General features: G+C 40.8%; 1 protein-coding gene across 1 annotated transcript in view; it reads right to left on the reverse strand.

The window, feature by feature from the left end:
* Positions 1–530: 530 nt before the first annotated feature.
* ZMYND12 (zinc finger MYND-type containing 12) overlaps positions 531–16,246 on the reverse strand; it is a gene marked incomplete at its 3' end in the record, with an annotated part of 34,270 nt that continues 18,554 nt past the window's right edge. Inside the window, exons 4-8 of the mRNA XM_079930930.1 lie at positions 15,270–15,439; positions 12,817–12,939; positions 10,184–10,295; positions 8,809–8,958; positions 531–655 (exon numbers count right to left, since the gene is read on the reverse strand). Of these exons, the coding sequence (XP_079787056.1) occupies positions 531–655; positions 8,809–8,958; positions 10,184–10,295; positions 12,817–12,939; positions 15,270–15,439 (680 nt within the window). The remainder of the gene's footprint in view (positions 656–8,808; positions 8,959–10,183; positions 10,296–12,816; positions 12,940–15,269; positions 15,440–16,246) is intronic.

A 16,246-nucleotide genomic window follows, 5' to 3' on the forward strand; every position in this document is an offset into this window, starting at 1 on the left:
TTTTGCATTAAGTGGATCTTTTCTAGTGTACCATTTTAATTTCCTTGTTGATTTTAACTGTTTTTTCGATTACTTTTCTTAGTGATTGCTCTAGGAATTATAATGGGCATTTTAATCACAATCTACCTCAGATTAATGCTAACTTAATTACAGTAGAATAGAGAGACTTTACTCCAGTATAGCTCTATTCCCTACCCCTTTCTTTGGCAAAGATCTATGAAGAATGCATCACCGGGAGACCTCTGAGAAATAGGATAAACTATTTGCAGTTTAATTATAAATACCTTGTTAGTGAACTGATAACACGTTATTCAAAGTCGTGCAAAGTCATGATAAACAAGAGTTTTACTGATTTCTGTGCCAAAAGCTCTATATTCCCCAACATATGCTGTGAAACGATAAAAACACAGCTATGAGCGCAATCCCAGGGGAAGAGGGTGGGCACTTCGGCAATTCATAGCACCTCAAAGCAGCTGTGCAATGCTGGAATACATTAGATGCTCAGTAGTCCATGAAGCAGAGCTCTTGGGTCACCAAGTAATGGAATGAGCTTCCTCAGCTGAGATGAGATTTAGTAAGTCTTGAATGGTGTTTTGTTCATGGACACTGAGCTGCTGTTCTTTGGCTAGATCCAGGGCTCTCATGGCGTATTCCTCTGCCTGAAATAGAATTGCAGTGACAAAAGGAAGTTGTCACAGAAAAGCATTATATTGGAAAGCCCATCTCTGCTCGACCACAAAAACATGGGAAAGGACCCTTCAGATTCTCACACCAGCCACTGAGTTCTTTGTGGAAACTTGTGAACATATACTGGGTCTTCACAGCTAACCACATATGTGGGATGAGGGTGAGAGGGGTTAAGGAACAGGAAAACATGGTCGCTGAGCTTACAGTGGACAAAGCCTCTTTTCTACATTTCAGGGCCCTTTGAACCAACATTGGGAGGCATAGAAAAGGAAGGTGCCACAAGTAAGTTGCCATCTGGGGGGCCAAGCAGCCCAGAGTTTTGACAGATGCTTCACAGGACAACTTGGGACAGGCTCTAGCTGGCCCTTCCCCCCTCCATCTCTTCCTCTTCTTTTTTTTTTTTTTAACATCTTTATTGGAGTATAATTGCTTTACAATGCTGTGTTAGTTTCTGCTGTATAACAAAGTGAATCAGCTATACATATACATATATCCCCATATCTCCTCCCTCTTGCGTCTCCCTCCCACCCTCCCTATCCCACCCCTCTAGGTGGACAAAAAGCAACGAGCTGATCTCCCTGTGCTCTGTGGCTGCTTCCCACCAGCTATTTTACATTTGGTAGTGTATATATGTCCATGCCACTGTCTCACTTCATCCCTGTTTACCCTTCCCACTCCCCATGTCCTCAAGTCCATTCTCTATGTCTGCATCTTTATTCCTGTCCTGCCCCTAGGTTCTTCAGAACCATTTTTTTCTTTAGATTTCATATATATGTGTTTGCATATGGTATTTGTTTTTCTCTTTCTGACTTACTTCCCTCTGTATGACAGTCTCTAGGTCCATCCATGTCTTTGCAAATGATGCAATTTCATTCCTTTTTATGGCTGAGTAATATTCCATTTTATATATGTACCACATCTTTACCCATTCATCTGTCGATGAAAACAGGTTGCTTCCATGTCCTGGCCATTGTAAATAGAGCTGCAATGAATTTTGTGGTACATGACTCCTTTTGAATTACGGTTTTCTCAGGGTATATGCCCAGTAGTGGGATTGCTGGGTCATATGGTAGTTCTATGTTTAGATTTTTAAGGAACCTGCATACTGTTCTCCATAGTGGCTGTATCAATTTACATTCCTACCAACAGTGCAAGAGGGTTCCTTTTCTCCACACTCTCTCCAGCATTTATTGTTTGTAGATTTTTTGATGATGGCCATTCTGACTGGTGTGAGGTGATACCTCATTGTAGTTTTGATTTGCATTTCTCTAATGATTAGTGATGTTAAGCATCCTTTCATGTGTTTGTTGGCAATCTGTATACCTTCTTTGGAGAAATGTTTATTTAGGTCTTCTGCCCATTTTTGCATTGGGTTGTTTGTTTTTTAGTTGTTGAGCTGCTTGTATGTTTTGGAGATTAATCCTTTGCCAGTTGCTTTGTTTGCAAATATTTTCTCCCATTGTGAGAGTTGTCTTTTCGTCTTGTTTATGGTTTCCTTTGCTGTGCAAAAGCTTTTAAGTTTCATTAGGTCCCATTTCTTTACTTTTGTTTTTATTTCCATTTCTCTAGGAGGTGGGTCAAAAAGGATCTTGCTGTGATTTATGTCAGAGAGTGTTCTGTCTATGTTTTCCTCTAAGAGTTTTATAGTGTCTGGCCTTATATTTAGGTCTTTAATCCACTTTGAGTTTATTTTTGTGTATGGTGTTAGGGAGTGTTCTAATTTCATTCTTTTACATTTAGCTGTCCAGTTTTCCCAGCACCACTTATTGAAGAGGCTGTCTTTTCTCCATTGTATATTCTTGCCTCCTTTATCAAAGATAAGGTGACCATATGTGCGTGGGTTTATCTCTGGGCTTTCTATCCTGTTCCACTGATCTATATTTCTGTTTTTGTGCCAGTACCATACTGTCTTGATTACTGTATCTTTGTAGTACAGTCTGAAATCAAGGAGCCTGATTCCTCCAGCTCCGTTTCTCTTTCTCAAGATTGCTTTGGCTATTTGGGATCTTTTGTGTTTCCATACAAATTGTGAAATTTTTTCTTCTAGTTCTGTGAAAATTGCCATTGCTAGTTTGATAGGGATTGCACTGAATCTGTAGATTGCTTTGGGTAATAGAGTCATTTTCAAAATGTTGATTCTTCCAATCCAAGAACATGATATATCTCTCCATCTATTTGTATCATCTTTAATTTCTTTCATCAGTGTCTTATAGTTTTCTGCATACAGGTCTTTTGTCTCCTTAGGTAGATTTATTCTTAGGTATTTTATTCTTTTTGTTGCAATGGTAAATGGGAGTGTTTCCTTAATTTCTCTTTTAGATATTTCATCATTATCATAAAGGAATGCAAGAGACTTCTGTGCATTAATTTTGTATCCTGCTACTTTACCAAATTCATTGATTAGCTCTAGTAGTTTTCTGGTAGCATCCTTAGGATTCTCTATGTATAGTATCATGTCATCTGCAAACAGTAACGGTTTTATTTCTTCTTTTCCGATGTGGATTCTTTTTATTTCTTTTTCCTCTCTGATTGCTGTGGCTAAAACTTCCAAAACTATGTTGAATAATAGTGGTGAGAGTGGGCAACCTTGTCTTGTTCCTGATCTTAGTGGAAATGGTTTCAGTTTTTCACCATTGAGAATGATCTTGGCTCTGGGTTTGTCATATATGGCCTTTATTATGCTGAGGTAATTTCCCTCTATGCCTACTTTCTGGAGGGTTTTTATCATAAATGGGTGTTGAATTTTGTTGAAAGCTTTTTCTGCATCTATTGAGATGATCATACGGTTTTTCTCCTTCAGTTTGTTAATATGGTTTTTCACATTGATTGATCTGCATATATTGAAGAATCCTTGCATTCCTGGGATAATCCCCACTTGATCATGGTATATGATACTTTTAATGCATTGTTGGATTCTGCTTGCTAGTTTTTTTTGTTTTGTTTTGTTTTTTTTTGCAGTACGTGGGCATCTCACTCTTGTGGCCTCTCCTGTTGCGGAGCACAGGCTCCAGATGCGCAGGCTCAGTGGCCATGGCTCATGGGCCCAGCCGCTCTGCAGCACGTGGGATCCTCCCGGACCGGGGCACGAACCCGTGTCCCCTGCATCCGCAGGCAGACTCTCAACCACTGCACCACCAGGGAATCCCTGTTTGCTAGTATTTTGTTGAGGATTTTTGCATCTAGGTTCATTACTGATATTGGCCTGTAGTTTTCTTTCTTCGTGGCATCTTTTTCTGGTTTTGGTATCAGGGTGACGGTGGCCTCGTAGAATGAGTTTGGGAGTGTTCCTCCCTCTGCTATATTTTGGAAGAGTTTGAGAAGGATAGGTGTTAGCTCCTTTCGAAATGTTTGATAGGATTTGCCTGTGAAGCCATCTGGTCCTGGGCTTTTGTTTTGTGGAAGACTTTTAATTACAGTCTGAATTTCAGTGCTTGTGATTGGTCTGTTTTATTTTCTATTTCTTCCTGGTTCAGTCTCGGAAGGTTGTGCTTTTGTAAGAATTTGTCCATTTCTTCCAGGTTGTCCATTTTATTGGCATATAGTTGCTTGTAGTAATCTCTCATGATCCTTTGTATTTCTGCAGTGTCAGTTGTTACTTCTCCTTTTTCATTTCTAATTGTATTGATTTGAGTCTTTTCCCTTTTTATCTTGATGGGTCTGGCTAATGGTTTATCAATTTTGTTTATCTTCTCAAAGAACCGGCTTTTAGTTTTATTGATCTTTGCTATTGTTTCCTTCATTTCTTTTTCATTTATTTCTGACCTGATCCTTATGATTTCTTTCCTTCTGCTAACTTTGGGGGTTTTTTATTCTTCTTTCTCTAATTGCTTATGGTGTAAGGTTAGGTTGCTTGAGATTTTTCTTGTTTCTTGAGGTAGGATTGTATTGCTATAAAGTTCCCTCTTAGAACTGCTTTTCCTGCATCCCATAGGTTTTGGGTTGTCGTGTTTTCATTGTCATTTGTTTCTAGGTTTTGGGGTTCTTTTTTGCGGTACGCAGGCCTCTCACTGCCGTGCCCTCTCCGTTGTGGAGCACTGGCTCCGGACGCGCAGGCTCAGTGGCCATGGCTCACGGGCCCAGCCACTCTGCAGCATGTGTGATCCTCCCGGACCAGGGCACGAACCCGTGTCCCCTGCATCAGCAGACAGACTCTCAACCACTGCACCACCAGGGAAGCCCTCTAGGTATTTTTTAATTTCCTCTTTGATTTCTTCAGTGATCTCTTGGTTATTTAGTAATGTACTGTTTAGCCTCCATGTATTTGTATTTTTTACAGTTTTTTTCCTGTATTAATGTCTAGTCTTACAGCACTGTGGTCAGAAAAGGTACTTGATACAATTTCAATTTTCTTAAATTTATCAAGGCTTGATTTGTGACCCACGATATGATCCATCCTGGAGAATGTTCCATGAGCACTTGAGAAGAAGATGTATTCTGTTGTTTTTGGATGGAATGTCCTATAAATATCAATTAAGTCCATCTTGTTTAACGTATCATTTAAAGCTTGGGTTTCCTTATTTATTTTCATTCTGGATGATCTTTCCATTGGTGAAAGTGGGGTGTTAAAGTCCCCTACTATGATTCTGTTACTGTCAATTTCCCCTTTTATGGCTGTTAGCATTTGCCTTATGTATTGAGGTGCTCCTATATTGGGTGCATAAATATTTAAAATTGTTATATCTTCTTGGATTGATTCCTTGATCATTATGTAGTGTCCTTCTTTGTCTCTTGTAATAGTCTTTATTTTAAAGTCCATTTTGTCTTATATGAGAATTGCTACTCCAGCTTTCTTTTGATTTCTATTTGCATGGAATATCTTTCTCCACCCCCTCACTTTCAGTCTGTACATGTTCCTAGGTCTGAAGTGGATCTCTTGTAAGCAGCATATATACAGGTCTTGTTTTTGTATCCATTCATCCAGTCTATATCTTTTGGTTGGAGCATTTAATCCATTTACATTTAAGGTAATTATCGATATGTATGTTCTTATTACCATTTTCTTAACTGTTTTGGGTTTGTTATTGTAGTTCTTTTCCTTCTCTTGTATTTCCTGCCTAGAGAAGTTCCTTTAGCATTTGTTGTAAAGCTGCTTTGGTGGTGCTGAATTCTCTTAGCTTTTGCTTGTCTGTAAAGTTTTTAATTTCTCTGTCGAATCTCAATGGGATCCTTGCTAGATAGAGTAATCTTGGTTGTAGGATTTTCCCTTTCATCACTTTAAATATGTCCTGCCACTGCCTTCTGGCTTGCAGAGTTTCTGCTGAAGGATCAGCTGTTAACCTTATGGGGATCCCCTTGTATGTTATTTGTTGCTTTTCCCTTGCTGCTTTTAATATTTTTGCTTTGTATTTAATTTTTGATGGTTTGATTAATATGTGTCTTGGCATGTTTCTCCTTGGATTTTTCCTGTGTGGGACTCTCTGTGCTCCCTGGACTTGATTGACTATTTCCTTTCCCATACTAGGGAAGTTTTCAACTATAATCTCTTCAAATATTTTCTCAGTCCTTTTCTTTTTCTCTTCCTCTGGGACTCCTATAATTTGAATGTTGGTGCATTTCATGTTGTCCCAGAGGTCTCTGAGACTGTCCTCAATTCTTTTCATTCCTTTTTTTTTTTTTTTTTTTCTGCTCTGTGGTAGTTATTTCCACTATTTTATCTTCCAGGTCACTTATTCTTTCTTCTGCCTCAGTTATTCTGCTATTGATTCCCTCTAGAGAATTTTTAATTTCATTTATTGTGTTGTACATCATTGTTTGTTTGCTCTTTAGTTCTTCTAGGTCCTTGTTACATGTTTCTTGCATTTTCTCCATTCTATTTCCAAGATTTGGGATCATCTTTACTATTATTACTCTGAATTCTTTTTCAGGTAAACTGCCTATTTCCTCTTCATTTGTTTGGTCTGGTGGGTTTTTACCTTGCTCTTTCATCTGCTGTGTATTTCTCTGTCTTCTCATTTTGCTGGGTTTGGGGTCTACTTTTCACAGCCTGCAGGTTCGAAGTTCCCGTTGTTTTTGGTGTCTGCCCCCAGTGGGTAAGGTTGGTTCAGTAGGTTGTGTAGGCTTCCTGGTGCAGGGGACTGGTGCCTGTGTTCTGGAGGATGAGGCTGGATCTTGTCTTTCAGGTCTGCAGGACAGCGTCTCGTGGTGTGTTTTGGGGTGTCAACTTATTATGTTTTTAGGCAGCCTCTTTGATATTGGGTGGGGTTGTGTTCCTGTCTTGCTAGTTGTTTGACATGGGGTGTCCAACATTGGAGCTTGATGGTCATTGAGTGGAGCTGGGTCTTAGCATTGAGACTGAGGTCTCTGGGAGAGCTCTCGCCGATTGATATTACAAGGGGCCAGGAGGTCTCTGGTGGACCAATGTCCTGAACTCGGCTCTCCCACCTGAAAGGCTCAGGCCTGACACCTGGCTGGAGCACCAAGACCCTGTCAGCCACATGGCTCTACTCGCAAAGGGGAAAGGGGTGCCTCAGCAAGCCGAGCAGGTGCTTTCACCCCCCTCCATCTCTTCTTTTCTCCCTTATTTCCTTCCTCCCTTCCTTCCTTCCTTCCTTCCTTTCCTCTTTCTCTCCTTACTGTCTTTCAATAAATATTTATTGAAAGGCTACTATGTTCCAGGTACTGTGACTATAGGCAGAAATTCCTACCCTTGTGAAATTGACAATATAGTGGGGGAACGAGGCAATCAACAAGACAAATAATTAAAATGCAATGGTATCTTAAATAGTGATTCACGCTAAGGAAAAAAATAAAGCAGGAAGGGGAACAGGAAGCATTAACGGTGGCAGTGGGGGTTTGCCGTTTCAGACAGAGGGCAGGGAAAGCCTTACTGAAAAGCAGACAGCTGAGTCCAGACCTGAAGGAAGCGAGGTGCCAATCCTTAGTAGATAGAGGTGTCCCTTTTCTCTAAGGACCTCTTGCAGACCTAACACCCTTAACACAACTTGGGGGAATGACTTCCTTGAATGGAAAATGAGACCCTGAAATGTAGAAAAGAGGCTTTGTCCACTGTAAACTTGGACATACAATGGAAATGTTCCCTGTTCCCTAACCCCTCTCACGCCCATCCCACATAGGGCCACTGTCCCTCTTTTGTGCTCCCACAGGGCCCTGGGCTTTACTATCACACTCTATTTTAACCCACAGACTGGGAGCTCTTCCAGGCCCTGGTATACAGTAGGTGCTTAGTAAAAGTTTGCTGATGAAAGGAAAGAAGGAAGAAAGGAAGGGAGGAAGGGAGCGGGGTAAGGACATCTTAAATTTTCCCATGTCACCCACACAGAAAGACCTCCTCCAGCCATCCTCCCTCCTCTCTCCCCTTGTCTGCTTTACTTTTCTTTGTAGTGCTTTTCACTCTCTGAAATTATATTACATATTTATATGTTTACTTGTTTATTGTAACTTCCCCTCCTCCAGAAAAATGTAAGTCACTTGGAAATAGGGAACTTGGCTGGTGGTTCACCACTGCACCCCCAGTCCCTAAGACTGTGCCTTGCAAATGGTAGAACCTCAATAAATACCTGAATGAATGAGTGGATCAGTCAATCAATAAATCAAGAACCCTGAGATATGCCACCTGCTGTCTATAAGAAATTGGGCAAGCAATGGACCCTCTCTGTGCCTTAGTTTCCTTATCTGTAAAGTGGGAATAATAAAATACCTTCTTTGTAAAGTTAGTATGAGAATTAAATGTGATAATTCATGTAAAGTACTTAGGCTAGTGACTGCCACATAAAAAGCACTCAAGAACAATTACCTTTTGAATTATTATTTCTGTCTGGATCCCTCCAGCAACAGGGAACTCACTACCTGAGTATGGTTAGAGCAACTACTCCAACCCCCCAAGGACTCCCCAGAGCCCTTCTTCCCTGCAGGCTTCCTAGCACTGCCCCAGCCTCAGTTAACCTGTGCAACCCTAGGGTGGCCCCCTTGAGGGAAGAAGACAACCTCATTTCCACTGTGCAGGTTGGACTCAACACATAAGAAATGTCATGAGCATCTGAACTTTTTTGGAGTGAAGGCTTACTCTGAGGGTAAAAGCTAGTGCAGTTGGGCAAAACACAGCTGAAATCAACTAGAGGAACTTCTCCCTCCATTTTAGACATGGTTCTTTTCTAGGGGAACTTGCCTTTGAAGAATTCACCATCAGGTAGTAAAGCATGAACAGGATTTTTAGAACAAAGATTGTTTTTTGGGGAGCTTTGTCAGATGTAGATTCTCGAATCTTCAAGATTGAAGTCAGGATCTGAATGGCTTCTGCTTCCTGGGCTTCATCTGTGATGGAAAGAAAGGGAGGAAAGAAGAAACAGGCCCTAGGGCAGCTGCATCTACCCTCAGGGATAAGCAACCTGTTAGGGCACCTGTCCTTCAGGCAGTTCACCAGCTCTGCCCAGCGTGTCATTATCAGAGTAACCTAAAAAAAGCAAAACAAAACAAAAAACAAAACTCATTCCTACAGGTCCCAGAGTTGCTTAGCTTTCTTTCTTTCAGAGTCCTAAACTAGATCTCTTAGGCCCCCAATACAGGGAATTTGTCATGGTGGGATTTCTTGGGTCCAACTCAACTTCCATTCTATAGCAAGAGGAGGGAGCCGGGGCTTCTGGCAGCCACAGCACCTTAATTCCTCTTCCCCAAATCCAAAGATGCTTAAGCAGTAGCCTTTCTGCTATTCCCCATGTGAGGCTAAGCTTAGAGAAAAAGACAGAAAAGACATACACTGTAATGTTAAGGTTGGCTGTCTTTGGATAGCTATGATTTCTGAGTTTTCTACTTTAACATGAACTGCTTTTATAATAAGAGAAAATTCAATAAAATTACTAATTTTTTGAATCTTAGCTCCAAACTTCTCCTCCAAGAAGTCTTCCCTCTTCAACACCATCCAACTGTCCTCACCTCTTCATTCTGGGACTCAGCTCGTAATATAATTTGTACTTGTAGAAGTTTTCTTTTCTTTCACATAGTTGCTGTCTCACCCACTACACTATATGTCTCTTTTGAGAAGAAACTAGATCTTCCATATCTTTTTATGATCTCAGAGGGAATGATGCTGTACTCAGCCTTCAGCCCTTTGCTGAGGTGGGTAGAGAGATGACTCAGACTCAGCCCTGCCACTGAGAAGTTCACTGTCCAGTAAGGGAAGAGGATAAGGCACCAGAACAAATGAGCAATGGGCCTTCCGTGTGGAGTCTGGAGAGATAACACATAAAAAATGGATGCCCTGCAGGAATCTCAGGGGGCTCCGGCAGGGTCTTTTTTTCCTCCAGATCTGTCCCTTAGTAACTCCCCTGCAAGGCTGTGTGTGACGCTAAGGACCTGAATTCTTCCCACCGCTCGTCAAATCTCTTTGATCCCCCTGTCTCAGTTTGCCCGTTGGCAAAATGGGAAGGTGGCACTGATGTGCCCCACGACAGGCACAGCTGCTCTCCCTCTGAGGGGAAAAGTCTGTGGATCAGAAAAGATGAAGTCACTGCTCTGCTTCCTGGGGAGAACTGCCACTTACCCAAGCCAGTGTCGGTCTCAAATTGTTTGCCTAGTAGATCTACTTGTTGGGTGCGAGCCTGTGAGAGGACTTGATAGTGATTGTTCAAATATTCATTCCAGATCTCAGAGACCTGTTGGGAAAGGAGATGGTAATCAGACAAGCAAGCTGGACCTTAGCCACTGGACCAGCCAGCTGAGAGGGCAGCACCTCTGCCCAGGCTTCCTGCCGGTCTGCAGGCTCCCTCTCTCGTTGTGCCTGAAGGCAGTGGGAGCCTTAGGAGCCCAAAGGTGCTTGGCCAAGGTAAGTGTGACAAGTGTTGGGCTGCAAAGGGCACATGGAGGGCTGACCTGGGGACAGCCCTGGTGGGGTCTAATTACAATGGCTACCATGTGTTGAGCACACCTACCTTTACATCCTCCCAACATCCCAATTACGGTCGTATTCTTATTACTCCCGTTTCATAGATCAATAAACTGAGGTTCAGAAAAGTTAAGATCACTCTTGACTTTTGGTAAAAGCTACTATGTGGCACAGCCAGGATTTAAATTCAAGTCTGCCTGATTCCAAAGTTCATTTTTTTCTCAGCTGCACAACAATGCCTCTTCTTCAGAAGTGGGTCTAAAATATGAATAAACAGTCACCACTTGACAACCTATATCACACACAGAAATTGTTGTTTGCTAAGTAAGGTGTTACTATATGAAGATAACCAACATTTTAATATATTGGAAACAGTTTTTTAAGGAAGGTCCATAGTGTTCTCCATAGTGGTTGTATCCATTTACATTCCCACCAACATTGCAAGAGGGTTCGCTTTTCTCCACACCCTCTCCAGCATTTATTGTTTGTAGATTTTTTGATGATGGCCATTCTGACCAGTGTGAAGAGATACCTCATTGTAGTTTCAATTTGCATTTCTCTAATAGTTAGTGATGTTGAGCACATTTTCATGTGTTTGTTGGCCATCTGTATGTCTTCTCTGGAGAAATGTCTATTTAGGTCTTCCACCCTTTTTTTTTTTTTTTTTTGCAGTACACGGGCCTCTCACTGTTGTGGCCTCTCGAATTGTGGAGCACAGGCTCCAGACACGCAGGCTCAGCGGTCATGGCTCACGGGCCTAGCTGCTCCTCGGCATGTGGGATCTTCCAGGACCGGGTCACAAACCCATGTCCCCTGCATCAGCAGGCGGACTCTCAACAACTGCACCACCAGGGAAGCCCCACCCATTTTTTCATTAAGTTGTTTGTTTTTTTGATATTGAGCTGCATGAGCTGTTTGTATATTTTGGAGATTAATCCTTTGTCAGTTGCTTCATTTGCAAATATTTTCTCCCTTTCTGAGGGTTGTCTATGACCCAGCAATCCCACTCCTGGGCATATATCCTGAGAAAACCATAATTCAAAAAGACACATGCACACCAATGTTCACTGCAGCACTACTTACAATAGCTAGGACATGGAAGCAACCTAAATGCCCATCAACAGCGGAATGGATAAAGAAGATGTGGTAGATATATACAATGGAATATTACTCAGCCATAAAAAGGAACGAAATTGGGTCATCTGTAGGAGATGCATGCACCTAGAGACTGTCATACAGAGTGAAGTAAGTCAGAAAGAGAAAAACAAATATCGTATATTAACACATATATGTGGAATCTAAAAAACTGGTATAGATGGTCTTATTTGCAAAGCAGAAATAGAGACACAGATGTAGAGAATAAACGTAGGAATACCAAGGGGGAAGCTGGGGTGGGATGAATTGGGAGATGTGGATTGACATATATACACTATTGATACTATGTATAAATAGGTAACTAATGAGAATCTACTATAGAGCACAGGGAACTCTACTCAATGCTCTGTGGTGACCTAAATGGGAAGGAAATCCAAAAAAGAGGGGATATATGTATACATACTTTGCTGTACAGTAGAAACTAACACAACACTGTAAAGCAACTATACTCCAATAAAAATGTTTTTTTAAAAAGAGGAAAATATTGTATAGACTTGACAATCTACAATTGGAATAGATACATACTATTCTAAAAGAATTAAATTAAAACTATTTAAAATTTAAGAAAAAAAGAAGCCTAGCACTTTAGACTCTGTCAAGGTCACCTTCTCTTGCAACTCAGCCCCAAATCATCTGACAGTAAATATATATATATATATATATATATATATATATATATATATATATATATATATATAAACAGTTTAAAATCTTTCACAGGTAAAGATGGACATTTTAAAGTACTTTCATGTTCTTTGATCCCTTCACAGGACCTTTCAACAATTAGTTTCACTTAAAAACTTCATCTCCTCCTTTATCCCACACCTCAATATGCCCACATTAGCTTGCTCCTAGGGATATGACAGGGTATCTGGCAGCCTATTTGGAGGGGTTTGGTTCTTATTGACCCATAAGCTATTATTTGTTAATTGCTCTATTGATACTAAGGACTAAACTATTTTGGTAGTGGAGAAACCGGAAGAAAGAAAAGTGGAGTATATCATGAATCAAGCTATGTGATTTTGGGCAAGTCACTTCATCTGTCTGTGCCTCGAATATCTCATGAATGGTCTGACACCAGTTGTAAGATACAAGGCCTAAGTATCAAGGCTCAGCTCCCATATTCCCCAGCTCACCTTGGTGTACAATGTGTCTGCCAGGTCCAACTTTTTAAGGCCATAGAAGATATTAGCCAGGTAGAAGTAGCCTCCTGAGGTCCTGATGTGCTCTGTTCCAAATGCACAACTGGCGAAATAAATCTATAGCAGAAGAAAGGAAGAAAGAGAGTGCTTGAGTTTTCTTTGTAAATCATATATCTTATAAAGGACTTGTATCCAGAATCTATAAAGAACTTTTACAACAGCTCGGTTAAAACATGGGCAAAGGATCTGAACAGATAACATGTCACCAAAAAGATACACCAATGGCTAAAGCACATGAAATGATACTCAACATTATTAGTCACTAAGGAAATGCAAAATAAAACCCACAATGAGATACATCTTCACACACACTAGAACTGCTCTAATCAAAAAGACAGAAAATAACACTTATTGGCAAAGTTGTGGCAAAAGTGGAACTCTTGTACATGCTGGTGGGAATATAAAATGATGCAGCCTCTGCGGAAAACAGTTTGGTAGTCCTCAAAAAATTAAACAGTTTTACCACATGACCGAGCAATTCTATTCTTAGGTATATACCCAAGAGGAATGAAGACACGTCTTCACACAAAGACTTGTACACAAATGTTCACAGCAGTGTTATTCATAATAGACAAAAAATGGAAACAACCCAAATGTCCATCAACTGGTGAATGGTAAAGAAATTGTGGTATATCCAGATGATAGCGATAAAAGGAATGAAATATTGATATATAAACAACGACACGGGTGAATTTCAAAATAATTATGCTAAGTGAAAGAAGTCAGATGAAAAAGGCATCATTTGTTTAATAATGATTTAATATAAATCATTCATTTATATTAAATGTCCTAAAAAGGTAAATCTAGAAAGACAGAAAGTGGGAATGAGAAATGACTGCAGATGGATATGTGGGCTCTCTTTAGGGTGAAAACTGGATTATGTTGATGGTTGCACAGCTCTAAGTTTACTAAAAATCATTGAATTGTACACTTAATTGTACATACCATTGACTTCTATGGTATGTATCAATCATGCTGTGGTTTGGTTTGGTTTGTTTTTAAGTGAGGCTGAGCTTGATGTAATTCTTAACTATGTGACCCAGCTCAAGAGAGAGTGTGCTTCTGCTTGATTTGTTGAAGGCTGTGAAGTACAGAGAGGAAGCACAAATGAAGAAGTGCATTGGTCAGGCTCCTAGGCGGAAGTAGATGGCACCCTCACAAGTATCAATATTCCCTGAGGCTAGTATAATGAAAGGATTATTTACAGAGACGTGGAAGGTGTACGGAACCAACAAGAGTTAGTGAAGCACTGGGGACTATCAGTAGCAAGAGACCGTTTACAGTCTAAATTCCTGAGAAAACCAGGGGAGAAAGCAGGGTTACCAGGGCCCAGCAAGAGCTAGAGCTGTGGAGGAAGGCTACCTGACAGGAGCCATGGCCATGAGGAACACTGGCCCTGCAGGGACTGGGCTGGTGCAGAAAGGCAGCAGAGTAAATACCTCAACCTCTCTCTGCTCCCAACTTCCACTCCTCTGCCATGCCTTTCACTCTCCAAACCCAGTGAGGCCAAAGAGCAATGGAGTCCACCGAGGTCAGCCTCCCAGGGAAGAGTAGGGCAGAGAATGCATTTGGTGTAAGGGGATATGGAGAATAACCAGCACAACAATGTTTCCAGCAAATTTAGGGGCATCGTGCAGTGGCAGGCAACCAGAGGGAGGGTTGCCCAGTGGAGAGGCTGAAGAGAGACCCAATCTGCACAGAGACTGCAGTCTGATTCTAACCTCATCCAAGTTTCAGGCTCAGGAACTCTTCCCTCCGGTAATATTGTCCAATACTGAAATCCTAACAGAAACCTCATGAATGTGGGAAGAACAGCTCAGTCATCACCCTCATCAACCTATCTAACATCGGTACAGAGTTTTAGAGTTTATAAAGCACTTTCATATACCTCCAGCTCATTTAAATGTAATAACCACACTCTGTAGTAGAGATGTTGATGTTATTTATCAAAATCACAGCCAAAGTACTGCCCATGTCGGGCCCTCTTATTCATCTCTGCAATGACCCAATGAGGCAGAGACTATTTTATGATTACTGTCTTACAGGTGATGAAAGACGTTAAATAATTTATCCAAGTCTGTGTGGCTGGTGAAATGGCAGAGCTGGGACCAGGAGTAAAGCCCTGCTCTTAACCAGGATGCTCTTCTGCCTCCCTTTATCATCCCCCAAGCAATTGAGGCTTGGGAAGTGATGTGACCTGGACAAGGATGCACAGGCAGAAAGTGGAAAGTCTTGAATTCAGGTCGTCAGAATTGTGTTCTTGCTAATACTCCACCAAACAGACAGTTGTACACAGAAAGTTTCAGAGAAATACTCAGTAAAAAAGAAACAACAACAAACAAACAGAGCTGTTCTCAGAAACAATCGGGTGTTATTAATTTGTTTACATCATTGGCCAGATGATAACGGGCTTCCTCATAGTTTTCCTTAGCCATGTAGAGAAGCCCCAGGTTCCGATGCAGTAAGGAGTGGGTGGCGTAAGAACATTCAGCTGATTTGAGGACTGTCCACTGTGCTTGGGATAGATACTCCTCAGCCTGGACGATCCGGCCCAGACCTACCCAAAAGAAATAAAGATTATAATCCATATCCTAGCCAGAGAATACATGATGAAATACGAGTCATCACCTATTCACTCATCTATTCATTGACTTGAATACTTACTGACACACAAAAACTTGTACGTGAATATTCATAGCAGCCTATTCATATTAGCCAAAATATTGAAACAGCTTAAATGTTGGTCAACTGATGAGTAAATATACAAAGTATAGCCTTTCCCTATTCATGAGTGGCATATTATTCAGGCACTAAAGGAATAAAGTACTGATACATACTACAACATGGATGAACCTTGAAAACATTATACTGAGTGAAAGAAGCCAGACACAAAAGGCCACACATTGTATGATTTCATTAATATAAATTTTCCAGAATAGGCAAATCAGAAAGTGGATTGATTAGTAAGTGGCCCAGGACTGTAGGCATGGGAACCGAGGTATGACTGCTATTGGTATTGGGTTTCATTTTGGGGTGACAAAAATGTTCCTGAATTAGATGTGATGATGGTTGCACAATCTTGTGAATATACTAAAACCACTGAGTTGTACTTTAAAGGGGAGAATTTTATGGTACATGAATTATATCTCAATTTAAAAATATATGTATATGTATATTTGATACTTTTTATGTGCCAGACCTTGTGTTAAGGGATAGGAATTCAAAGATGAATCAAAGCCATTACTCCTGAAAAATGTACAGCTTGGTTGGTGGAATGCAGACATGAAAACAAGTATATTTGTAATATAGTGTAAATGCAATGATAGTAACATTATAAGGTTTGGAAGTGGAAGAGAGTAGGAAG

Source organism: Stenella coeruleoalba (genome assembly GCF_951394435.1).
Source record: "Stenella coeruleoalba genome assembly, chromosome: 1".
NCBI classification, from domain to species: domain Eukaryota; kingdom Metazoa; phylum Chordata; class Mammalia; order Artiodactyla; family Delphinidae; genus Stenella; species Stenella coeruleoalba.